The sequence below is a fragment of the Salmo salar genome, chromosome ssa11 (assembly GCF_905237065.1).
Source record: "Salmo salar chromosome ssa11, Ssal_v3.1, whole genome shotgun sequence".
Taxonomy (NCBI): domain Eukaryota; kingdom Metazoa; phylum Chordata; class Actinopteri; order Salmoniformes; family Salmonidae; genus Salmo; species Salmo salar.
Window position 1 is genome coordinate 18,590,259 of NC_059452.1, and position 27,377 is coordinate 18,617,635.

The 27,377-nt window shown below is 40.9% G+C and overlaps 2 protein-coding genes across 6 annotated transcripts in view; both read right to left on the bottom strand.

Annotated features, from left to right (window-relative positions):
* The window catches only part of LOC106562169 (transcriptional enhancer factor TEF-1), a 56,835-nt gene extending 45,197 nt beyond the window's left edge, over nucleotides 1-11,638 (bottom strand). For all 5 annotated transcript variants that reach the window (XM_045689135.1, XM_045689132.1, XM_045689133.1 and 2 more), the window contains exons 1-2: nucleotides 11,413-11,638; nucleotides 10,867-10,993 (exon numbers count right to left, since the gene is read on the bottom strand). The gene's annotated coding sequence lies outside the window, so the exon portion shown is untranslated. The remainder of the gene's footprint in view (nucleotides 1-10,866; nucleotides 10,994-11,412) is intronic.
* A 6,515-nt stretch (nucleotides 11,639-18,153) lies between these two features.
* On the bottom strand, nucleotides 18,154-27,135 carry LOC106562110 (alpha-parvin). Its single transcript, XM_014126708.2, has 13 exons — nucleotides 26,836-27,135; nucleotides 24,412-24,501; nucleotides 24,058-24,128; nucleotides 23,834-23,936; nucleotides 23,544-23,684; nucleotides 21,780-21,895; nucleotides 21,622-21,680; nucleotides 20,613-20,632; nucleotides 20,389-20,450; nucleotides 20,234-20,302; nucleotides 20,033-20,134; nucleotides 19,860-19,932; nucleotides 18,154-18,989 (listed from the first exon to the last, which is right to left on the bottom strand). Exons 1-13 carry the CDS (start codon nucleotides 26,969-26,971, stop codon nucleotides 18,913-18,915), a joined length of 1,119 nt encoding a protein of 372 aa, XP_013982183.1. The 5' UTR covers nucleotides 26,972-27,135; the 3' UTR covers nucleotides 18,154-18,912.
* Between the last annotated feature and the right edge of the window lie 242 nt (nucleotides 27,136-27,377).

The following is a 27,377-nucleotide window of genomic DNA, read 5'->3' on the forward strand; positions in this document are numbered from 1 at the left end:
TCGTGTTAAATACTTCTGAAACATGGATTGAGTGACTGCATCACAGAATTCATGCTCAAAACTAAATACGCCCAGATTCCATCTCTCCATCTCTGTCCCCAGATGCTAGGTCTTCAACACCATGTGGCATCAATCAGATGGTGGAAGGTTCTCCCATCTCCACAGAGGTACTCTAGAGCCATTACTGTCCTGAGATGTGAGAGGTCCATGGGGACTGTGAGGTTTCCTATTGAGCTGGTCTCCTAGTGTCTGAGAATCTGAACACTAATTATCCCGGCCAAAGAGAGAGGTAGGAATGTCACCTGTAGAAACACTTGCGACCTTAACAGATAATTGCATACTCCTATCACACCAAGGTCAGAACCATGGAAATGGTCTTATTAGCAAGATAAGGACGAAAGCGGGCAACAAGTGAACGCAAACGGCAAGGGTTGGGCCATAGTTGTGACATGGCATTATGGGAGATGACACTTATCGGCAGATTACATAAACCACTCTCGTTCACGCTAAGTTGGAATCCAGCTCCTTAAATTAAAAGAACCCATTTCACCGATCATACAGACCTGGGTAATGAAATAGCAGATGAGAGGTCTCAAATGTAATTTTCCATGTGGAGTCCTTTTGTGCTGTTATCTCAGAGGGTGCAATAATGATACTGTGAATGGCTTTTGCGCACCCCATAATGACCCCTAGTAGTTAAGCCTGCACTGTGGAGAACTATAATTACCATGTCATTACAAAACTCAATGGTCGCTGTGAGTTTTAAAGGCGTACCATGGGCTTCGGCTAATTATTTCAGTAATGTTGAATGTATGCCAAAGCCCTCATGTTTGGAACAGAAAATATCCAATTATGCATATTACCATGATGGGACATTACTGAGATTCCATTTACAGTTTGCTTCATCAAAACATGTTCATTGTAACTGGAATGGCATGTATCAAGAATGACGAGCAAAAACCCTTTCTGTAGTACGGTATGGACCTTCAGATATAAGGTAATAGAACATTCATGAAATGAAACAATTCAAACATTCAGAAAGCTTGTCTTTACATTTCTTAGATGAACACACCTAGCAACATATTACGCTCGTCGTAAAGATTGGACCAAGGTGCAGCGTGGTAGGCGAACATTTTACTTTTATTTAAAATAAACACAGACAAAACAACAAAATACAAAACGAACGTAAAGTTCTGCAGGCTACACAGCAACTATACAAAAACAAGATCCCACAAACTAAGGTGGGAAAAAGGCTGCCTAAGTATGATCCCCAATCAGAGACAACGATAGACAGCTGCCTCTGATTGGGAACCATACCCGGCAAACAAATAAATAGAAAACTAGAATGCCCACCCAAATCACACCCTGACCTAACCACATAGAGAAATAAAAAGGCTCTCTAAGGTCAGGGCGTGACAGAACATAGAAATAAGAGGCTTCTTCTGTTAGACATCTATTCTTTCTGAAACAGGCACGATATTTGTTCTGCTGTAGCCTCTTTAAGGAGAGGAAAATGACAAGGTGTGCAGGGGAACACAAGAATGACTAGCCGTACACAGGGACAAACCGATTGATCTACGTAGTATTGGATTTTTCTCCAGGTTTCATGAATAAATCTGCTGGGTATGGAGTGCTGATAAATGAATGAACAAGGTTTTCAATACCAATCTCCCAATGCAGAGAGCAAAAGGTTCAGTAGAGTAGCTCGGTAATGCTCCCTCTGTTATTGGCAACGGCCAAGCGTTTATTTCATGCCTCTTTAAACCAGCAGGCTTGGGTGCAGTGAATCTGTCTGATAATATCCCACTCAAATGTGAGGTCTGGAGCCTGCCGCCCAGCGCCCGACCAACGGGCCAGCCGCTCGGGGATCAATCTCTACTCGGTAGAGAATGGGATTGATTTACAGGCGCTGTCAAAGAAGCTCTACCAGTCCCCACCTGCCTCACGACGTATCAGAATCAAGTAGCACCTTCTATACCTGGGCATCACATCAGATAGAGTGGGAATTCAGGGGACCAGTTTCCATCAGTCTTTTACTGTAGATGTCTATTCAGAAAATTAGCAAATGATCTGCTAAAAAATGTGCCCATGATATATTCTTCAAGTCAGAAATTATGAACTACAAATCCATGACATAAAAACATGCCATCCAACCGCAACAATGTTGGGAATCAATGCATTCGACGCAATAAACTTCTGTTTGTCAAAAATATGCAGGGCATTCCAACGTCTGCACATGGTCACGTCACACTAGTGAGGAGAGAAGGGGGAGCGCATAAAGCGCAGGAAATTAAAGCTGTAAATAAACGTCCGGCAGATAAAGGATCCCCTGACAGTTATGAGAGCAGAGCAGTCTGGAGGCTTCAGGCTGGGCGCAGGCTCAGTCAGGACACTGTGGATAAGCATGAAAAAACAAATCAGTGATGAGCATGAAGACCACCATCTGCATCCAGCTCCTCCACACCACACTCACCATCACAGATGCCTCCATCTCAGGAAGGATGTCTGTTTGGGCCTCCATCTGCCATAAACCAGCCCCTACTACCAAGGTGCTACCGGCAGAAAGGTAAAATGGAATTTTCTAGAAACTATTTTGTTTGCTGTTCATTGTGTGGCGGACGCGGTCCAGTTTATTGGTACTTAAAGGAAAGCTTGGCCAGATGTGACACATCGTCCCCATGAAGCTCCAAGGTAATTTGATGGAGAAAATTCCTTGTTGACCCGACTTAGTTAAGTACATATTGAGTCACTGTATGAAACAAATACCATATAAATCTGCCAGTGCCAGTGTCAAACAAAAGCTCAAACCTCACTCAAGGTTTTCTCAAACTCTGATTTACTCAACTGAATTTTTCATCCAACTTCAGCACAAAGCTTTAATTCATTTCATGAGCTTTTCCAATTAAGCAAGCAGTATACACAAACAAAAAACCATTGAACTATTGAAAGAAACTAAGTTTCACATTGACAATGATTATTTCCCTATTTGAAGCCCAAAATGTAAGGCGGGGAACTCTATTGAAATACTTACCTTGTAAAATAATGTATTTGTCAGGGCAAAACGACACCAAAACACAACTTTGTCAGAACATTTTGAGACAACATTTTCAATAAATGCAAGGAATGTCTCAACATGCTGTAGTCCATAGCCACATCCAGCATCAACGCAAAAATGGATCAAAGCAATATGTGTGGTCCTCAGACGGAGCAATTAAACTGTTTATGAGGTGCAATCATATTAGGCCAATGTATCCCAGCTTTCCCAGCCAAACATGCTTACAGAAGTATTTACATACACATAGATCTAAGCCGTAAAGAAACCTATGAATGCTGTGCTTCGGGCTACAGTTCAAACTCATTCACTGGGCACAGAGTGCATACTAATGTTGGGAGCTCACCCAAAGTCTATCTGTGCCTCGGCTGAATCCAGGACAGCTTCAGGGCAGAGCGAGCCTGCCTGATCTCTGTCGGCCATGATAACAATACAGCAGCCATTAATGAAAGGCCTTGTAGGGATTTATTACAAGAGAGGACTGGGGAATACGGTGCCAAAGAGCCTGGACAGCCCACATTTGAATACAGACCACAAATTATAAACAGTTTCAGTAAATGAAGTGACTGAGGGCCTTTGTTCCACAGGCGTACATCTTCCTATTGCTAGTGGGCACTAAACCACTAGCATAGCCTGCACTGGGAAAGGAAGTTATTGAAGCCTGGATTTCCTGATTTCGACTGTGGCCAAGAGCTTGAAGGTTTATGTGGTTTCAGGAACTGACTCATCTAATGATTCATGGATTAGATATTGCTTCTCATGTGTGTCTGGTCATGTGGTAGCTCGTTTAAATGACTTTTCCCATGCAAAAAAGAAGAGTTAAGAGAATGTGAAAGTAGGGAAGGTACTTATAACAATTTCCCAATAACTTCCAAATCATTACAGTTTAATAAGACGTGATTAAGACAGAATTTGTATCAACATTATTTGCTTTCCTGAGAAACTGACTGAGGCTGACATATGGTACGAATTATGAGACTATAATTGTAAAGTGCTGAAACAGTGGTTTCTTTACTGTATGACTTCTAAAGATGAGGAAAGCTCTTACATTTGATGTTTCTCTTCCCTTCTTATTTTCCCCAGATTTCCTGCAACAGTATGGCAGTATAATGCTCTACAACTTAGTTTTTTAAGGTTTCATTGACTCTTTGACTTATCTAGAGAGAAAGTGCTTTGGCCCTTTTGAAAATTAACATATGATGAGGTAAAGGTCAATATACCAACAGACAAAGCGGGACAAACAAATGAATACAAAAGCTGTTTGCCATAATTATACATATGGAGAAAAAGTGAATTACGCCTTGCAAAGGTGGTTGACAAGGCCAAAGTGCACTCTAGCTGGCAGTCATTTTATGACTGCAGTCCTGAAGCAGATTTACTTAGATGACGTCAGTGGCTTTGAGGCAGCTTTCCCTTTTTGGTGGCACTCTACATTGGCCTCTCTGAGGCCTTACTGAAACTGTTGAGCACCAGACCATACTGCAAAATTCTCTTTCTAGAACAGTGTTTACCTCAGGGTGCAGAGTGACTGGAACCCAGCAGTACGGTAGTGTGTTTTAGCGAAGCATGCTATCCGATCACAGACACAATGATGTGATGATGAGTCCCTCCCCTGCTAAATGTCTGGATGTAATTACACAATTAACGACCCTGTGTCCAGATTAAATTACAGATCACATCTTTTTTACTCGCCCTACTCCTCTTGTTTTGTGTAGCTATGACAAAAGCAGCATCCTTTCATTTCATCAATTCTTCCCTTGATTAGATAAAGATATGCTTTGTGCCGTTCAGATTCCCACAAGGCATTTCTCAGACTGTTAGCATACAGGAATATAAAATATTTGTTGGGTATTCCTAACTGTGCTTTTGATATGTTTAGGCCTTTATTCCTAACAGCTGTTTCCATTTCTTAAAGAATGTAACAAATGTAAGAGGATCGAACAAGAATAGATTTTCTGAAGAAAATAACATTTCTTCCATGCCAACCTTTACTAATAAATAAATACATAAAATGGCATTGTGAAGGAAAACTTGATATGTGGCACCAGCCCAAGTACAATCCCCCTGCACAAAACCAACACACTCAAAGATCCAACGGTTTCCATGGCATTCTTTTTTCCTATGATAACTCTTAATTAGTTTTGACTGCAGATGGATTTTAATAGGAAATGATGACTTAGTAGTATATTAAAATGACAGGACGTGCCTGTTTGCTTTGGGCTGTATCCCACTACAGTTTACATCTTCACAATGACCCATGACCACAGAGGGAAAAACCAGCTGTCTGATTGTAAATGATGTGGTAAGGCCCATGTGTGGTTCAGTCATACCTACTGATGCCTTGACTAGGTGAACTTGTTTACAAAACTATGAATGTATTTGTTGTTCGCTTCAACATTTATGCTTAGTAAACCTTGAAGTACAATTCCAGGCCAGGAATTTCATGGTAAGACGAAATCACGTATGTGCACAAATACACATACACACACATGCGCTCACCTACAATAACTCACACACACACTGTCCTACAACAGCTGGTGAATAAAATATGAAGCATATTAAACGCTATTGTTAAGGTAAGGGAACAGATAGTTTATCGGAAGCATACAAGAGCCATATGGTGCCAAAGCCAGTACAGCCTGTTGCTGACATAACAATGGCCTGGCCAGGACGCAGAACCACAAGTTGACTAATGGTCGTTGGCATGAAATCTCAGAGCAGTACAAGCTAGAGCAAATGTTGATATTTGCATTTTTTCATACAGGTGCAGAAAATGACCCAAGCAGATGTCAATGAGAACGGGCTTGTTTGCACTCAGCAGCTCAACAGCCTCGCACACATTCAGTCTTGACAACAGGAAAGACAATGGGTCTCTCTCTGCTCCCAGAAGTAATCCAATCCACTCAATGCCTCAGCAATGCACATATTCTCTCCACATTTCACAAGTGAAAGACTATATTCTTCTTTTCCCGGCCCTGAGACTTACATTCTTAGCCAAAACATTGCAGGGGTGGGATCTATAAAAAGGCATGTGTATTCAGAGAGAGGTGGTCTGTGTACAACTACTGCATGTTGAGGTTCAAAAACTGACATGTTTTTAGCATGTTTTAAAGCTAGAATCCTTAGTTGCTACATCCATTTTTTAAATGATAAATTAATTATATACCGTACAATCGGATAGTATTCAGACCTCTTGACTTTTTCCACATTTTGTTACATTACAGCCTTATTCTAAAATTGATTAAATTGTTTTTCCCCTCATCAATCTACACACAATACCCCATAACGACAAAGCAAAAACAGGTTTTCATTATTTTTTGCTAATTTATTGAAACAAAAAAACGGAAATATCAAATTTACATAAGTATTCAGACCATTTACTCTGTACTTTGTTGAAGCGCCTTTGGCAGCGATTACAGCCTCGAGTCTTCTTGGATATGACGCTACAAGCTTGGCAAACCTGTATTTGGGGAGTTTCTCCCATTCTCTGCAGATCCTCTCAAGCTCTGTCAGGTTGGACAGGGAGCATTGCTGAACAGCTATTTTCAGATCTCTCCAGAGATGTTCGATCAGGTTCATGTCCGAGCTCTGTCTGGGCCACTCAAGGACATTCAGAGAATTTGAAAAAATAAAAAATAAATCACCTTTATTTAACCAGGTAGGCCAAATGAGAACAAGCTCTCATTTACAACTGTGACCTGGTCAAGATAAAGCAAAGCAGTGCAACAAAAAAACTACAACACAGAGTTACACATGAGATAAACAAACGTACACTCAGTAACACAATATAAAATCTGTATACAGTGTGTGCAAATGAAGCCACTCCTGCATTGTCTTGGCTGTGTGCTTAGGGTCATTGTCCTGTTTGAAGGTGAACCTTCGACCCAGTCTGAGGTCCTGAGCGCTCTGGAGCAGGTTTTCATCAAGTATCTCTCTGTACTTTGCTCCGTTCATCTTTGCCTCGATCCTGACTAGTCTCCCAGTCCATACCGCTGATAAACATCCACACAGTATTATGCTGCCACCACCATGCTTCACCGTAGGGATAGTGTCAGGTTTCCTCCAGACGTGACGTTTGGCATTCAGGCCAAAGAGTTCAATTTTGGTTTCATCAGACTAAAGAATCTTGTTTCTCATGGTCTGAAAGAGTCTTTTTAGGTGTCTTGTGGCAAACTCCAAGAAGGCTGTCACGTGCCTTTTACTGAGGAGTGGCTTCCGCCTGGTCACACTACCATAAAGGCCTGATCAGTGGAGTGCTGCAGAGATGGTTGTCCTTCTGGAAGGTTCTCCCATCTCCACTGAGGAACTCTAGAGCTCTGTCAGAGTAACCAACGGTTTCTTGGTTAACCTCCCTGACCAAGGCCCTTCTCCCCCAATTGCTCAGTTCGGCCGGGCGGCCAGCTCTAGGAAGAGTCTTGGTTGTTCCAAACGTGTTCCATTTAAGAATGATGGAGACCACTGTGTCCTTGGGGACCTTCAATACAGCAGAAATATTTTGGTACCCTTGGTTTTGGTTCATCCTTGGGAGCAATTTCCAAACGCCTGAAGGTACCACATTCATCTGTAACAAACAATGGTATGCAAGTATAAACACCATGGGACCACGCAGCCGCCATACCGTTCAGGAAGGAGACGCGTTCAGTCTCCTAGAGATTAACGTACTTTGGTGCGAAAAGTGCAAATCAATCACAGAACAACAGTAAAGGACCTTGTGAAGATGCTGGAGGAAACAGGCACAAAAGTATCTATATCCACAGTAAAACGAGTCCTATGTCGAAATATCCTGAAAGGCCTCGCAACAAGGAAGAAGCCACTGCTCCAAAACCACCATAAAAAAAGCCAGACTACGGTTTGCAACTGCACATGGGGACTAAGATCGTACTTTTTGGAGAAATGTCCTCTGGTCTGATGAAACAAAAATGTAACTGTTTGGCCAAAATGACCATCGTTGTGTTCTGAGGAAAAAGGGGGACGCTTGCAAGCCGAAGAACACCATCCCAACTGTGGCAGCATCATGTTGTGGAGGTGCTTTGCTGCAGGAGGGACTGGTGCACTTCACAAAATAGATGGCATCATGGGGCAGGAAAATTATGTGGATATATCGAAGCAACATCTCAAGACGTCAGTCAGGAAGTTAAAGCTTGGTCGCAAATGGGTCTTCCAAATGGACAATGACCCCAAGTATACTTCCAAAGTTGTGGCAAAATGGCTTAAGGACAACAAAGTCAAGGTATTGGAATGGACATCACAAAGCCCTGACCTCAATTCCATAGATAATTTGTGGGCAGAACTGAAAAAGTGTGTGCGAGCAAGGAGGCCTACAAGCCTGACTCAGTTACACCAACTCTGTCAGGAGAAATGGCCCAAAATTCACCCAACTTATTGTGGGAAGCTTTTGAAAGGCTACCCAAAAAGTTTGACCCAAGTTAAACAATCTAAAGGCAATGCTACCAAATACAAATTGAGTGTATGTAAACTTCTGACCCACTGGGAATGTGATGAAAAAAATAAAGGCTGAAATAAATCATTCTCTCTACTATTATTCTGACATTTCACATTCTTAAAATAAAGTGACCTAAGACAGGGAATTTTTATTAGGATTAAATGTCAGGAATTGTGAAAAACTGAGTTTAAATGTATTTGGCTAAGGTGTATGTAAACTTCTGACTTCCACTGTACCTGTATGATGAGTCATTGGGGCTAAATGATGTTATAACAAAAAACTATGCGAAGCTTATGTTCAGAAATGGGGGGGAGGGCTTAGTAGGCTACAGTCTATCTGTGTTAAATGCCAAGTTCAAAATACATGCAATACAGCTGATATACATTATTGAATGCCTCTGTAACATATTTCCATAATGTACATTGACTTGTTCTTTTTTATTAATCTTATATGTTTATGTGATTGGGTTTCAACATAAGTTTAGATGGTATTACTTTTGAAAAAGAGAAATTCCAGATAATTATAATAATTCTTAACTTCACACACACTTGGGGTTCAACTGATATCATCTGGTAAAATTGGAATTCATAAGCCCACTTTCAAAAGCAAAAACACATGGAGTCAAGCAAAGACAATGTACAATTCTTGCACTTGAAAATGCCATGCAGGCTAGTGTCCAACAGGTCCACTTGTTGCATAAGCAGAAAACAAAGCATCTATTGCTGGTCCTGATTTCCCACCTACAGCAAGCAGCTTTACTTCTCAACATCATGACATATCAGGGGTCAAGTCTGATAGAAGTCAACCTATTTAATGTAGTAAATTATAATAGCATAGTTAGAGGAATCAACCAATAACACATTGTATCTTGCTGGCCCCTATTTTCAAGGGAGACAAACTGAAATATAAGATGATAATTAACTGCAAGAAAGAGGTTTTCCCCAATCACACAATAGGGTTAGGGTTAACCCTAACTTGTATTAAGAGCTGAATTCCACTCCATAGCAGAGAACTTGCACAGCCAAAGAATACCCCCATACAGTTAGGTTTATTTAGTTACGAATGAAGTGTATATCACCATGCATCGAAATAACCAAGACATTTCACCTTCTATATTTACCAACAAGCATATACAGTTATAATTGAAAGGTTTACATTCTTTTAGATACTATAAACAACACTATAAGTTAATTACACAATAATTACATAGGCCTACTCTATAAAATATATTTGCTTAAATATCAGACAGCCTATATTGGAATTGTATCTGATGTTGTGACTTTGATGACGTTTAGAATTTGGTTCAAGTGAGGGCAGTCTGGCTAGATAACCTATTAATATTCATATGTTTCAAAGCTCTGCAATAGCATCAGCGCAAACCACTACATCAACATAGCCTACAATAAAAGGCAGTGCAAAGTTTCCCGCAACAAATTCATCTTTAAAATAGCAACAGCTGAGCATCTGTGTAACCTATTGGTAATTAATGTATATTACGAAATTCTAAAAGAATAGAAAGCTCCATAATCTTAACCTTGATCAAGATATTCCTGAGATTAACGGACTAACGTTATAGGCCTATATTTAATAGGCATCGGATCACACGGTTTCTTCGGATGCGATGAAACTTTGTAACACATAGAAGTGGCTTTGGCTACATAATGCAACCCCAGTCCCTGTGACTTTTTCAGATTTTAGCTGAGCAGGAAACAATGTATGCCGAAAAAAGGCGGATATGGAAAACAAGGATCGAACAGAGCAATGAAGCAGACATTAACATAGCTCAGAGCCCACATTCACCTACTTGTAAGAATTTATTTTTGAAATAGTTAAAATCTATATTGAATTACCAATTGTTTAAAAACTAAACAGACAAAGGGAGTTGCAAATAAGAACTGGGTAGCAATGGTCTTTTCTCTTGTTCTTTTTTGCAACGTTTCAACAGTGTCCGAAAGCCAAGAAAAACCTGGCTTTGAATCCAAACAGATATCAAATGTTTTCCTCCACTATCTCTAGAACACCAAAATTATGTAATAACATTTTCAGATTATTTTGTAAATGCAACAGATTGTGCTTTATCAATTATATTCTCTAAAAGTATGTTGCCCGGCCCACTATCCTACACTGAGGGCACATGGGCAATATGTGTTTAAATGTAGGTCAATATGTGTTTAAATGTAGGCCATAATATTCTACTGTCAGAGATGATCAAAAGTTATTATCTTAAAAGACACATCTAATCAATTCGGCAACATTGATGGATCTTGCCTATGATCTGTTGAATCAATTCCTCATATGGAAAATGGAATGCGAAGAATTTGATGGAATTTCTGTAGCCTAAACCCGATAAAATAACAAAAAATATACTTACAGTGACTTCAAGGGACGATGGATAAAATACACGACCAAAGGTGTTGGAGCAACAAGTCTTTCAGCAGAATGTTTTTGCACTGCTCCGAAAATGTTCCACTGAAATCTCCAACTCCCGGGTGAGCCAACTAAGGAGAAGAAAACAGCAACATTTTGATCCGTCATCTTGTCCAAAATTGTCATTCATAAAATAATGTACGTCCAATCGTATCCGGAATCCTGTTAGGAGTTTGAGGTTCATGCACTGGACTTACTGCGATATAATAGGGCGTATGGTCGGGCTTCTTTACAAAAATGTGAAAAATGTCAAAGATTTTCGTGTCAGTCGAATACAACACTGAGTGGACAAAGTGAAAGCACCCTGTTGCAACAGCGACAAGAAACGGCAACCTAAAATCTCACCGACACACTTTTATTGTAATGTTAAAATATGCCCACTCATTCTAATACCATACAATACTTCTTATTTCTAATGAAAGGCGCAACTTCATCATAACAGTGTTAGTCTGCAACCATTTTGCATATCATTAACTACATTGAAACTTACCTCAAACACCTCCGTTATTGTTATTTGTAATACAATTCGTCCCCCTTTGTTTGTCTAACGTGGGATATTATATTTTTTGTAAACTGTGTAAAGTTATTGTTGTGTTTCTGGGCCAGCCGGATATGTGTACGTGAATCGACAGCGCACGGACAGAGATGCGAAGAATGCTCGGAATGAGAACAGGAATGAAATGAACGCGAAGAGCGAGTTTGCATTGGGGCGGAGCAAAGGTGGCGTCATCCCGAACCGAACAGCCCTCGAAAGGAGGGACAAAACAAGCAGAATGACCTCACAGGACACGTCGGATTCAAATTGGTGGGAGAAAGAAGAGGGAATTTCTTTGTGGAGTTAGTTCATTCTATTGTAATCATCTACCTCAACAAAGCTGCATAAAAGTACAAGTATGATACCTTCATCACAACCATATCAGTCATTTGAAATGTTGTTGCTTGATAAATATCAGATGTGAATACAACACTGGCATTTTTATTTGACACTTCCACAGCTGGGACATGAAATGGAGCACGTTTAGAAACTGTCACCCGCATCTCATACTTCAGTAGCTGCATGTGTTGTAAATGTAACATCAGCAGGCCTTATATCTTCAGAACTATATCTTCAATACAGTATCATCTGAGACAAGCAGGATAGAACTGTTGGCTAGACCTTGTGAGCCTGTGGAGAGAACCATGCCCGTGCCACCACAAAATCAGCGGTACAACCTGGTAATATGGGAGAGCAGACAATCATAAGACATGTCAAAGACAGCAAACCTTGTTTGGGCTATATGTCTGATCGTGTCTGTGCAAGCCATCCATTAGGAGGCAATGTTTTGACACCAATTCTTATAAAGAGGGATCTATGAAGATGAACGGCTGGCCTGTTGAAGACATCCATCAACATTTGTAACACCTGTCTGTGCATGTTTAGAAAAGAGAGACAGAGAATGAGAGCGAGCGAGAGGGGGGGTTGAAGATGGAGAGAGGTGGGGTTTTGTTCTTGAACTATAGTTAGTATCACACACACATGGATTGCCAGTCAACAACATCCTCATTTGCAGTTTCATTTAAATTGTGGTTCACTTCCATATTCCATATATCAGGCATTCTCAATTGCATCATCTTGGCGGAGCTCTACTTTAAGCTGTGATTCTTAACCACCGGCTGCATGTCTGCTTTCCAAGGGCCCCTTATCTTATCAGCTTCTCTCTTCTCCAGGGTGGTGTCTGTTCCCTCAATACCAACCTATTAACCATCAAAAGGGAGTCTTATCTATGCAAATGCAGCAAGCCCTGGAGGAACAAACTCTGCTAGCACAGCACATGTGACACCACCCCAACACCTGAGTACAGTCACAGCGGTGATTCATTCACAGCCATGGGGTCATCTGTCGACAGTGTTTCACAAGCTCCTTGTTAAATATTAGCCCTGCATATCCAGGAAGCCCACCGACAGATCCCAGCATAATGGCAAACTGTAAAATGGTTCATAGCCTTACATCAGAGCCTGTTCTCATTGCCTTATCGGGCACATGAGTCTCCTGACAGATTGCATCCAGGAAATGTGGCCATATGAAAATGTGTGTGTTGTGTGTGTGTGTGTGTGCGCATGTGTGTGTGCGTGTGTGTACCCAGTTGGGAATGTATTTGACAAGGTACAATATTGAACCAACACTCATTTCAGTGTAGAATGTGTTGTTATTCCTTATTCCTTCCTATGTGTAGGTGAACAAGTTAAACTGAGTTAATAGTATACATTTCAATAGATATTACATGTCATAATGAAGCCATAAAAGTGTTATCTGACAGCATGGGAACCCATGTGTGCGTGTGAAAACGTAACATCTGAAATTCTCGTGCCTCTCCGCTGGCAAATTATACCAACTGATGACTAATCATTGAATCTGTGTGCATCTTTTCAAAGGATCACTGCATCTGGTGAGGGGAGAAGACAGTGCTCAACACGGCTGAACTGTTTACCCCAAAACAGACATCGCAGGTTTCTGTCCCCACCCCCCTATCCACACACAGCCTTCAAACTCTTTTACGACTGGGTGTGGCCACAGAGCAATAGGAGTGGGGGTGGAATAAGGGAGGACAGAAACCTCACAGTAAGGATTTTAGTGGGGAGGGCAATCCCATAATTCAGGGACAATTGATGGAACCAAAGAGATATGCCTAATATAATTGTAATTGTATCAACAAAAATCTATTGGTATTTGAGCAGTGGACATCAATATCCTGTTAGATTCTATTTAGCCCTAATTCGTAGTAAATATGTATTTGTTCACAGATCATTGTTTTTAACAATGACATCTTACAAAAGTTTAAAATATAAACTTTAACAGGACACGTTTCTCATTCAGGTTAATTACATAGGTCTTACCCCAGATATGGATTTGCGCTCTACAGTACCATTTGTCACTACAGAAGCATCCAGGGATAGCTGCCTGCTGCCTGACACCTGGGCAGATAAGGCCCTACAGGTCTGGTGTGGCAGGGCTTTGAACTGGAGCCTTCTGGAGCCTCTGCTCCAGGGGAGGCCTGGGGTGCTGCTGGTTGGGGAGGATGGGGAGATGTTGGGAGGAGAGGTGAACCGGCTGCCCTGCCCTCCGACCTCTCCTAATCAGACGGCCCTGGGAGGCCAGGTGCAGATCGTCACTGGCTCTCTGCTCTGACAGTGCACCGATTGGCTTTATTAGAAGATAGGAGAGGGGTTAGCAAGGAGCTGAGGACCACTCTCTCTGGTGGAAAAAGCCCACATCATTTCAATCAAACTATATAGAGAAGTTGGTATTATCTAAGGTGGTTCTGGGTTAATTCTATTAATATGATCACTTACACTTCATTTGAAATCAATTTATCTTGCATAAAGTAAAATGTTTTTCTGAAAATGAAATACCAGAAATACCAGAATGATTCCTCAATTATTATAACAAAACAGTATATCATAGTGTGTGGCCATTTTGGTGTTGACATTGGCCAAACATTGAACATGCGTTGGAGTTTGTTTGGGAACTATAGACATTCAAGTGCATCAATCAAACAAACCAAATGTGTTAGCAGATGCCATCTTGTGGTCACTTAGAAACAGTGCTTTGTGAACATACTAAGGAACATTGAGCGAGCTGCGAATATCGACTACTACAGTATGAACATGCCATAGTACACATCATTGCAAAATGTTTTCTCTCTAAGGTCTAACTTCATATGACCTTAAAACATAAAACACTGTACACAGCCCTCACTTCAAATTAACTTTCCACGACCAATCATTGTGATGTATTGAACAATGATAAATTGAAGACAACTGAAAACAATGAAGTGTGAGGATGTCATTTTTTCAAGTTGGAAAATATATTTATCTGTGTTTATAAATGAACATTCAATAGCAATTGACCACAAAAAAGTGCCTTGACAAAAGGCCAAATTGCGACAAAGGGCCAAACATGAATTACTGCATACTCCAGCAGTGAATTCAGCAGGCAGACTGAATTACAGACAGTGGATAACAGGGTACACCTGGGCCTCTCACAAGGAGGGGCAATTTCACTCCTTGTGCATTCTTACCCTCTGTCTGTATGTATGTCAGTTCAGTCTGCCCATCCATCCATCCGTTCGTCCTCCCTCTCTCTCTCTCTCTCTCTCTCTGTGCAGACACTTAGCCGGTTTCGCTAGTCTCCAGGCAACAGCTGAGGTTTTGATGTCTAAATGTTTGTGCACTAAATGTCTCTTTAATTCAATTCCGTAATGCAGTGTTTGAAGATACGGATCAATGCCCGCTGCCTTTGATGGTCATCCTGGTACTCAGAGGCATGTCATTGTACCAATCCTGCACTACAGAAAACAACAAGGACCCCATCACATGATGCATCCAACGTGGCCGTGCAGATCCTTTCATTGTTGTCTCATCATAGAGGACTATGTGCTATTTCTGAATCACATCACATGAAGGATAAGTGTGCAACCATGTAGAGAACATTTTCTTCTTTGAGTACAACTCCTAAGGTACTGCAAGACCATTATACAGTAAGCATGAATCCTACCAACCCTACCCTGCACAGCCTGCATTAAGAGAAGAACAGACCAGGCACTATCTTAATTCACAGATCTTATCTCTTCATAATTACATAATTACACCCTCTGCCAGATCAATACAAATAGCAAGGGAGAGAGTGGATGAGTTAATCAATTGTCTGTTTTGTAGTAACATGACACAATGTGAATAGAACAAAGAACAGCTACAGGTTTGTCTTGGAATTTGATTACCCCCCACAAAGGATATTAACTTCTTGAAGAGGTAACTGGTAATCATTAAATAAGACACCTACGTCCTGGTCAAAACATTATTCATTTAAAATAGTGTTTTTCTTTCACAGCATGGCATGTAAAACAGATAGATTAATCTAAACCGAGCAGGACTTTCCATCTACAAACTTCACTGTCTATTCAGCAAAAGGTATCTGCCAGTAAACCACAACCATCAGAGAGAAAGATTATGGCATAACCGATTTCTAAAATGTGATTAAAACCAGATGGGAGCGGAGATTGTATGAGGCAGAGGGTTTTACGGTATCACACAAAAGTATGTTTTTAAAGCAGAGTTTCATGTCCTGCCATCTAAAAAAAAATATAACTTTAGTGCTGCACATCTCTTTAGCAAAAAACAGGAATGATGTGTCTCTAAAAATGATATGTATTGCTGCCTATCTGCTAATCCCTTGACCTGATTTAATTACAGAAAACCCCAAAACTCTTACCACACATAAATCAATATTTTCAATCTATTGTTGAAATGTGTTTGAAGAATCATGGAAAGGAACAAACTGATTGCACACAGGGAAAATGGCTTAAGCAATCTTCAGCAAGAAATGCAACAAACCATCTATACAAAAGGAGTACAAGGTAAAGCCTTTACACCCATATACCACATAGAAAAAAGGAACTTCAATGAAGGACCAATTCACTCTTTCAGATCATAATCCTTGGTGCCAATCAATAGATGCCAACAGAAAGTGCCAACCCTGTAATAACTATGAACCACTTATCAATCGTATTACTCACTTCTTGCCTCACCTTTTGTGTGTGTCTGTGTGTGTTTTCTCAGCATCTTACACTACGGAGGCAAGAGAGTATCATGTCTGTTAGTCATGCGTAGAGGCTTATTTGATATAATGAATGGAGGGAGGGATGTAGAAGATGCGATGGGAGGGTAATTACTTTAATGGCTGCAAAAGCTCCTGTTCAAAACACCTTTGCACACGATGGTTGATTATGGATGGTCATTTCAGCTTTCTGATGAAAACGCAGAGCTCTTAGTCCATGGGCTTGACTGATAATCGCATGACCAGAAATGTCAGAACAATGAAGTACTGAAATACATTGTCACATCCTCCCCTGAAGGTCCAAGCCTTCAGTTCTGGGCTTCAATTCATGGAAATAGTGGTATTTGTTAAACGCACCACAAAAAGCAAGATGAAGACAACAGAGGGTCAGAGGTTATACAGTATGATGTATAAAAAGATAGCAACTCAGTTCACAAGAGAAATGACCAAGAGGAAAACCAGAAATATCAACAAAACAAATAACTGAGCTATGAGTATTTTCTACTTTATTCGAAGACTCAAACAAGATAACTCACTAATTTCTCCTCTCACTAATTTCTGTGCTCAATTAAGTCAGTTGACATGACACACTAAAAGCATCTTAACTAAGCTTAAGTGTCTGTAAATTGAAAGAAATGAATTCCAACTCCTAAAAAGAAGCAATTAAATAAATGAAACATGCTATATAGATCAAATCAGGCACAAAGAAATTCCACTGAAACTTCTATTGTAACCTTGTCATGCTTTATGTGCTGTGCTTCACTGTACAGTAGTAGTGTTGTTACTCAAAGGAAAAATGTGACCTTCCTATTCGCAGCTAAGCACTTAGCAAAGCCATTCAGTCAGTGTGTGGTTAGCAAATTCATTCATGAATTGCATGTAGAGCACCTCTACTTCTTGGGAATACTGTAAGCTAAGTTCTCGTTGTAAAGCAGCCACTTTCACCAACATCCACAGTCCCATACAGTATTATTTCTCTATGAAACGGTAAAATGTCAGGTGTAATAAAAGTTGAGTAGTCAATCTACGTTAAAACCACCAAATCTGATGGTATTTTAATGTAAACATGTTTTATTTAACCTTTATTTAACTAGGCAAGTCAGTTAAGAATAAATTCTTATTTACACCGGCCAAACCTAGACGCCGCTGGGCCAATTGTGCGCCGCCCTACGGGACTCCCAATCACGGCCGGTTGTGATACAGCCTGGATTCAAACCAGGGTGTCTGTAGTGACGCCTCTAGACCTGAGATGCAGTGCCTCAGACCACTGTGCCACTCAGGAGCCCCGTTTTACTGTGCTCTTCTATATTTCACTTGATGATATAGCATATTAACAATACAGAGCATTCAACTTTTCATGGGAAGGAATGCCACACGTTTGCTACAGCACAAGGCCCATAATCAAATCTGCACTCAGACCACAACATAGAAAGAAATGATTACGACCTTCAAATTAAAGTACACAACGGAATCAATTTTGGTCAAACTCCCACACTACATTCTCAGCACTACTAGCTAGTTCTGTTGAATATAGTGTTTTATCGTTTGAATTCATACTCCGCTCTTGACTTAAAAAAAAAAAAAATGTACTGGGGTCTTGCTGTTCTGTAGAGTTTTAGTAAACACTGCACTGGAACATGACTTTGCAAACCTTTTTTTATGAATAGATTATAAAGAAATAGTCAAAATTAGCCATACATCATGCTTTGCATAAGTACAAAATATTTTTAAGAATCTAACAGCTTCAAATAATGTATCTAAAATACTATCTTTGGTAAATGATGAGCCAAAATGCCACTACAGGTAGACTATATTTAAAGTACAACGGCCAGTATTAAAATATATAAAATGAAACAAAGCAAAGGTAAAGATATGCAGCATGGTAGTATATACATTAATAGTGTGTACTGTATGTGGTCCCACTGCTTTAAACACAACAATCAAAAACCTTCTGAGTCAATTCAAAACTTCTGATTTCTTTCAAAAGATGGAAGTAAATAAGCACAAACCCAGCTGTCATACATTCAATACATCAATATTCTGATCCTTCATGTAGTAGTTGCAAGTGAATCCAAGTAGACTTCAAACGGTGTTGGCCCGGAATGACATGGGTAAGAACAATTCAACATGGCAATGACTCAGCAATAGGACGGCATAATCAATAATTCATTAAGTTAACCTTCAATAATACTGAAATATATCTGTCTTTTCATATCCAAACACTTTACAACATACTGTGCTGTACTTGTGTTTTAGTGAGCCTTCAGCAGGACAAAGCTAACACAGGTGTGCTCTCCCTATTAGATGCATCGTGTTTGCCCTGAAATACACATCTAAACAGGGCATTTGCTCGATTGATACGTCGACATAACTGAATGAACGGTGAAGTACCCGTCTTTATTCCACATTTCTGTATTTGGTGAAGAGATTGTAGAGTACCCTCAGAGTAGACTTCAGGTCACAGTTCACAATATCTGCCAAAAGATCAGAAAAAAACCAAAGGCAGACTTTAGTCTGGGAAACATTTACAAGAAAAACATCTAAATGACCCAGATTCAGAGCTGCGATGTACACGCTGTATGATACCTTCTTCAAACATCTCCTGTAATTGGAACCAGCTCCTGTTGCTAGCTACTGCATACTTAAGACACAACACCTATAAGATCTGCATTAGCCCATTACATCCAGTGAGGCACAACTGGCCACTTTTATCTACACTAGAAAAACAAATGTTGCCTGAGCCCCATGCCTCAATGAAGCTGTTATGATTGCAGTGTGCTTTAAGTAGGCCTATTGCTATAATTTGGCATGCAACCACCTTTAAATCAAAGCTAAAGGGGAACACTTAATGTTACAGCCCAATGCAGTCATCATGGGCCACTCACTGGTGCTTGACCGTACCATTAAAACTATTACAGGCCTCCGTTCAATTAACACAACAGTCACATGGTTATACCCAGGGGATAAAAGTAATCAAATAGGGTGGCAGGTAGCCTAGCGGTTAAAAGCGTTGGGGCAGTAACTGAAAGGTTGCTGGTTCAAATCCCTAAGCTGACAAGGTGAAAAATCTTTTCATTTGCAATTGAGAACAAGCAGTGCCTGTAATTCGCTTTGGATAAGAGTGTCTGCTGAATGACTAAAATGGAAATATGTGCACTCTCTCTCTGTTGTTATGATTAGAAGGCATGCTCTGATTATATATAGTGTTGAGTGAATACTGCCCCAAGGGAAAATCATTAACACCATATTGTTTTGTTTAATCCCGAATGACAAAATGTTGAAATTCTGCTGTCACATGTCTTTCTTTCAGAAACAATGTACGTGTACAAAATGAAGGCACTCACCCTCTGCCCGTGGCTTGGGTTTCTCCAGGCCTCCATCTTGCATCAGCTCAAAAGAGAAAGCCACATTGTGCACCTATATGGGAAAAGAGATCAGCATGATCCAGTCCAGTAAGCAGCTCACTGTAAACTATTTGTAAGAGATTAAAATGAGTCCGATTTAAAATGTAGCCTACCTTTTGGTCAAAATGCTCTGGCGTTAGGAAGAAGTTGAAGAGAGGAACAAAGTAGCCCTCAAGCAGTCCCATCAGCAACACCAGGTACACACCATCAGCAAACTTGTAGAAACATGACAGGTAGAACAACATACTAATAATGACCATGTTCATCATCAAATCATAAGCAGGTATATTAAAAGGGAAACAAAGTCATCTCACCTGTGTGTCCAATTCAGACACCTCCAGGTTCAACTTGTTCAAGTGCTTGTTCACAAAGGTGATCAGAGTCTGCAAGAAGGGCAGGTATTCAGTCAGTTTAAATGTTACACAAACAACGAATACCTTCTATTTTTCAAATTAGGATGGAGACTTGCCTTTTTCACCACATTCAGCTTGTCTGGTGCATGGTCAAACAAGGTGTCAAACGCATCTCGGTCTGAAATTGAATAGAAGTTAAATGATTACAATAACAGAATGTTCATTTTAGTAATACAGAAGTAATAAAATAGTGATAATGTAATGGCAAATTAACTCAAATCAATGCATGGTAATATGACACTTTTTAAAATTTTTATTAGAACAAAGTGAAAATGCTTACCATGTCTTCCTGATAAAGCCCTGCAAGAGAAGAGAACAAAGTATTTCAGCACTGGTATCGTACTGTGTAATCACAGCACTGTAGAAAGACAGACGAAACAGACAAGTTCAAATGAGAAGAAAAAATAAACTAGGACTTTGTTTAAACTGGAAAATATTAACTGAATGCAGATGGTCTAATCAAGACGGCCAGGCAGGAAGACAAACAAAGAGATTTGCGTTGTGGTTCCATCCCAGGAACGGTCCGATCAAACGCTGTGTGGTGGGCCTTCCTGGTGGACATGTGCCCGGGAGGCAGTGGCTTGTCTTCACGGTCCAATCTTCCCCAGCAGAGACATGCTTCAGCAGCTGCTGCCCCTCGCAGGGCAACAGCCCAGGGCCCCCTCCCTCTTATCTCCAGAGCTGATTTGCACCCGTTGGACCACTATTAATCAGATGCAGCTTCATAAAGCAGTGGTGTGGCTGGCAGGAGCAGAACCCCCGAACCCCCCTCCCCTCACTAAATCTGCACATTAGCATGGGGCTCCAACTGTCCATATCGGCCCCCCAAGGAGTTGGCGTGTCCGCATTGTCTTTCCGCTTTAACGCGAGACCGGGAGAGGCCGTTCCATTCCCCTCATCAGTCCCTCAATAGTTCCAACTGCTTCAATGCCCAGCGGACTCATTTGCTGACTGATTTGTGAACAGATATTTACAGACATGTGATTCGCCCTATAATCACCTAGTTTTGAATGACCTTTCCAAGGCAAAGTACATGATTGTGTTCGGTTCTCGTCCCTCATACTTATACCTCCATGAATTAACATAATTTTCATGGCCAAGTTTCTAAGGCCTTCTTTCCGTAAACATTGGCATTCATTTTCTTGGCTGCCTCTATAAACAAGTTTCAGACATTTTCTCTTCATACCCCGAGGGTCTGATAAAGGCCTTGTGGAAGACAGGACAAGTTGGGTAGTTTCATCCAGACATCTGTACATAGTTAGTTAAAAAGGATGACAGTGAAGACATACTCCGTGTTCCCTGTGATCTCTTCCTGAACCTGGCGAGACTGCAGGATCCCCTCCCGTTTCTGTGGGGAAAAACAGACAATTATGACTTTTGACAAAAATGTTAGTTTTTTCAGGATTTCCCTTTTCATAGTACAAAATGTATCAGGAAAGAACTGTACCTGTACAACCACAACTTGAATGGACACATGATCAGGTAGGCGGATGGGGGCGCGGCAGTGCTGAGACAGCGCCACCAATAAATGGAGAATGGCCACGATGCTTTTAGCATGGACAGCTAGGGGAGAACATAGGAAAGGAAAGAGGGAAGGAATGAGAGGAATGTTATAGTACATCCACCGGCATTGTCATTAAACAGATGATGCACACACTGGTGCACTGGAGCAGGGTTAAGATAAGAAGAAATGCCATTTTTTTTCACAATTATCAAGATAGGTGACTCTCAGCTTTCACAATGCCAAGTTGAAGGTTAAACAAAGGTCAAAAACAAAATGATAAACTCAATGTCATGTACAAACTGGTAGAAGTAGAAGTAATGTGCCTTTGTTAGAAACTGTAACAACCCACTCCAATCTTGTTGTCTGTAGTGTCATAGCGATTCAAGTGACTGATACAACAAGCTGCAAATTACAACTTCTTGAAAGATAGAATTCCAAAATAAATGTCAAACATGATAATTCACCACTAAAAAATATTACATTTACTATTTAGAGAACCTGTATGGGAGGATAAGAATGAAAAACAAAGGGATTAGCTGTCCTTTGATCACAGTCAAAAACAATCCTATTGATTTCCTCAAGGTGCTTTTAGATAATCTACAAAGGATTAAAAAAAAATTCAACTGCAATTTAAGAGAATTAGAGGGTTACAATACACCAAAGAATAATAAACCAATGTGAAAAAAACATGGCTTCAGCATATCCTTAAAAATATTGAAGAAAAATGGAATTGAAAAAGGAAACAAGACTGAGTACCGTGACCTCCCACCACTTGAGACAGACTCAATAATGTAATGTCAGAGGGTCGTAATGTCAGAGGGTCGTAATGTCAGAGGGTCATAATGTCAGAGGGTCGTAATGTCAGAGGGTCGTAATGTCAGAGGGTCGTAATGTCAGAGGGTCATAATGTCAGAGGGTCGTAATGTCAGAGGGTCATAATGTCAGAGGGTCGTAATGTCAGAGGGTCGTAATGTCAGAGGGTCGTAATGTCAGAGGGTCGTAATGTCAGAGGGTCGTAATGTCAGAGGGTCATAATGTCAGAGGGTCATAATGTCAGAGGGTCGTAATGTCAGAGGGTCGTAATGTCAGAGGGTCGTAATGTCAGAGGGTCGTAATGTCAGAGGGTCGTAATGTCAGAGGGTCATAATGTCAGAGGGTCGTAATGTCAGAGGGTCGTAATGTCAGAGGGTCGTAATGTCAGAGGGTCGTAATGTCAGAGGGTCATAATGTCAGAGGGTCATAATGTCAGAGGGTCGTAATGTCAGAGGGTCGTAATGTCAGAGGGTCATAATGTCAGAGGGTCATAATGTATGTCAGAGGGTCATAATGTATGTCAGAGGGTCATAATGTCAGAGGGTCATAATTTCAGAGGGTCATAATGTCAGAGGGTCATAATGTCAGAGGGTCATAATGTCAGAGGGTCATAATGTCAGAGGGTCATAATGTCAGAGGGTCAGCACGGTGCAGATTGGTCCAATGTGAACTTTCTCTGTGCCTCTCTGGCACCCAACAAAATGACCAAACAAGCATGGTAAAAAAAGAACATTATCTTATTACATCACCTTTACATTGTCTTTTACACACACCATTGGCATAATAATAGTAATAATTGTAATTGTGATCAACACATTCCAAAAAAAACATGAACAAATGAATAGAATAGCAGGAATTCGAATGAAACAGTGCTCTGTGAAACATGTCACCTACAGTCAATGGTCCATTTGATGTTTCTGATTGAGACCTTCAGAGTGTCGTTGATCTTCTCCAGAACTGTCTGCAGCTTCTGCTTCTGGGCTATCTCAGACTGGGTCACCTCAGCCACATTCAGCCTCTCACCCTCCAGCTTCTCTGTAATTCCAAAATAAATACATATGTTTTATTGTCACATACAATGAGAACACAGGGAGGACCATCAAATCCAACTGGAATCAGACAAATTCCAGAGAATAATGTGATGCATTGCAAGCATAGAAGGGATGTTTTGGAGGGAATTGTACCAAAGAGTTTCTGCAGAACCTGCCCATCGTAGAGGTCTTCAGCCAGGTCTTTGACAATGATTCTCTCCCCCACCAGCACATCATTTATCCAGTCTATGAGTACCTGCATACAAAACATTATATAGAATTTAACAGGCACATACAAATTGTACATTCATAAGGCACATAATATTGCTTTCCAATGCTTTGATCGTGACATACGGCAGTCATTTTATATCTCACACCTTCATCAGTTCTTGCAGTTTGGGGTCATTCCTGGAGTTAGGGTCAACCATGGTGCGGACCTCATTCTCCTCTAGAACCACACACACACACACACACACACACACACACACACACACACACACACACACACACACACACACACACACACACACACACACACACACACACACACACACACACACACACACACACACACACACACACACACAGGTTTAGAATATAGACAATGAGAGAGAGTACAAGAAAGTGAGAGAGAGTGTGTGTGTGTGTGTGTGTGTGTGTGTGTGTGTGTGTGTGTGTGTGTGTGTGTGTGGGCATGCGATACACTACAGGAGTGGAGATGGAGGCCTTACCCAGCATGGTGTCCTCTGGGTCCAGCTCAAAGGGGATGGGGCTGAGCGGCAGGTTGATGGCATTCATCCCCTCCTCCTGGAGCTCAGACACTGCAGAAGCAGAGAAGCAGAGACCTTTAGTGGCCTGACTCAATGTGTGACAGGCTAATTATTATACAACTGTACTGACACCTCCATTGAGTTCACACGAAAAAAAATGGTCCACCCAATTTAGGGCTCTTTTCTTCAGGTTAAGCTGTGCTCTTCATGCCAGGTTGTTAGTATTATGGCACATTGGTCTTACCAGGAAGAGTTGGCTCACCACGCATGTCTATAATTATAACCTAGTTATCTTTGGTCACGTTCGGGTTAGCCAGGAGAGAGATAGTCTAGTTTTGATTAATAAGATGAAGTGCCTCATTGTAGCCAGTGATAATACTACACGGGAGACTCCCAGAATGAGCCATTCACACTATTACCGTAAATTGGAGGAGATGTGAGAGAGTGTATGTCTATTAACTAAGCAGTCAAGGTCAGTTGCTCTGATAGCTCAGACCATGACCGCTTTGAAAAAAAGACTTTCTCTCTGAGACACATCGCCCCACACAGGACAAGGCCATCCTCTCCCTCCAGTTGCTAGGTGTTCATAGATCTAGGCTCAGTCTCACGCTGGTATCCTGAGCATCCGCCTCCTTCCCTGATCATTTCACTTACCTCGCCTGGCGTCATGCAAATTGGCACATGTGGGGAACTCACACAGGTGATGTGACAACCTGACCACTCTGCCTGGCCATGGTACCAGCACTGCTAGTTCCTGTCCGGACCAGTTGATATGTCAGTAAGATCACTATAACACTGATGCAGAGCTGCATAACATAACGTGATAAAGGGCTGCAGAACAAACTACGATAGTTTTTTTTCAGTTTCCTCCCAAACAGAGAAAGCACCCCCTGGAGATGTCAACATCCTGTTAGTAATCAACACCAAGATCTCCCTCTGCTGTTCAGCCTAACCCACAGAGACAGAGATCACCTTCCTCACACTAAAAGAGCTGCATCCATTTGGTTCTTCAACAGACTGTTGAACCGACGCAAAAGCATAATCTGGATAATGTAAACCTCTCTGTCTGTCTCTGTCTGTCTCTATCTCTCTGATCTGAAAGGACTGCTCCTCAGTTCACAGGCAGAGACACAACATAGTTTACAATAACGCTCATATAATTGAAATACTGTGTGTTGCTGTCATGGGATTGGAGAGGCCCTCCATGGAACAGACCCCTACAGGACCAGGTTGGACAACATCAGTTCAGTATTTTGGTGAATGGGGCTCAGCTGCAGACTCACTTTTACATGCCCTTCAGGAGTATATATCGGGCATGTCTGTATCAAAAGATACGCTTCAAATGTAATGAATAAAAATGGGTCAAAGTGTCTTCCAGGAAACATTATAAACAATAATAGTGCTTCAGACATTTAATCATACTTGATGCTTGCTCATTTACCAAAAAGATTAAACGAAAACTCAAGTGCTTCTCTATTTAATACTTAATTGAAGGTATGATTTAAATAAAATGTGAAACTATGAAAGCCTTAGCAGCCTCTGGTCTGAACTCAGGCAGTGGTTGTGCTGGAGAGAGAATGGGATTTTTTCCTCATTCCTTGGTGAACACACTTGTGATGGAATATCTATCAGCAGCCTCTTATCCTTACATGACAGTGGCTCAGCCATGTGTACTGTCAACACAGACACACACAGCCTTCTCCCGCTATGGCTTGGACAGACGCAACGTAATACAACTCAAACAGATGCTGTCCCCCTCACCAAAAACAAAATCATCCAAATTGTTATCACAGTTATTTGATGATAGATGCATACATCAAACATGAAGAGGGTCTTTCAGTCACCATTCCCGTTCACGTATAACAAAATGACGTCATGTAAATAGACACGCCTAGCAATTACTAGCGAGCCTATACTATTACCGCGTTCAAAACAACTGGGAACTCGGACATCTCCGATTTCACTCTTGAGTGCTTTCAAGACATCTGGGAACTCCGGAAAAAACAAGCTCGACTGAGAATGTTTTTTTGAACGGTCATCCAACTCGAATTCAAAGTCGGGAACTCGTGCATCTTTCTAGAGCCCCGACTTTGCGACATGTAGATCACAGACGTCATGATTTTTTTTCTCCGAGTTCCCATTTATCTTGAAAGCAGCATATAGCAAAGTTTCTTAGCTTATTTTCAAGCAAAAACTGTCATTAATCTATTGAACAAATTGTTTAATTCTGAGGGGAAAAACGGTGGAATGTGGCTATTTATAGCATAATATAGCCTACAGTTCAACAGTAATCGTATTTTATTTCTAATCCTTTTTAGCTTCTTGATGTCAACCTTTTTATATAGATGCCTTAATAATAATCAAAATATAGCCTACTGCACGAACCTTCTTTTGCCTTTTTTCTTCTGGCCAAAGTTTCCCCAAGTTTTCCGAGGAAAGAGTCATCTTTTTTTCTTGAAGGTGGTGATTTTGGAGTCGGGGATTTGGGAGAAGAAGGCGATTTCTGTGGCGAAGAAGCCATTTCCAGTTTATTGCTGGGTATTCAAGCTATTGAGACGGTTGTAGCCTATCATAGAAATACAACTTTCTGCTTGTCAAAGTTTACGGAATAGCCAACGACGGAACCGGAATTCCAAGTATTTGCGCAGCCATCCGACGTCTCCCTGTTATTTGATTCCCGTACCCGTCCCTTTCCCACCCACTTTTCATGAATATGGGAAAAATAAGGTAGCCAATGTCCAGCAATGAGGAATAAGTATAGTAAAGCAAGAGCCGATAATGTAAAATAATCAGAGGGTTTTCGATTCTAGTCATAGGAAAATTAAGTCCAGCGAAATTATCAAACGTATTTTCCTTTGTTTTTCTGCTACCCAGATGTATTTACTTCCAGCAATATAATTCTCCATCAGTTTTCTTTTACTTATGCT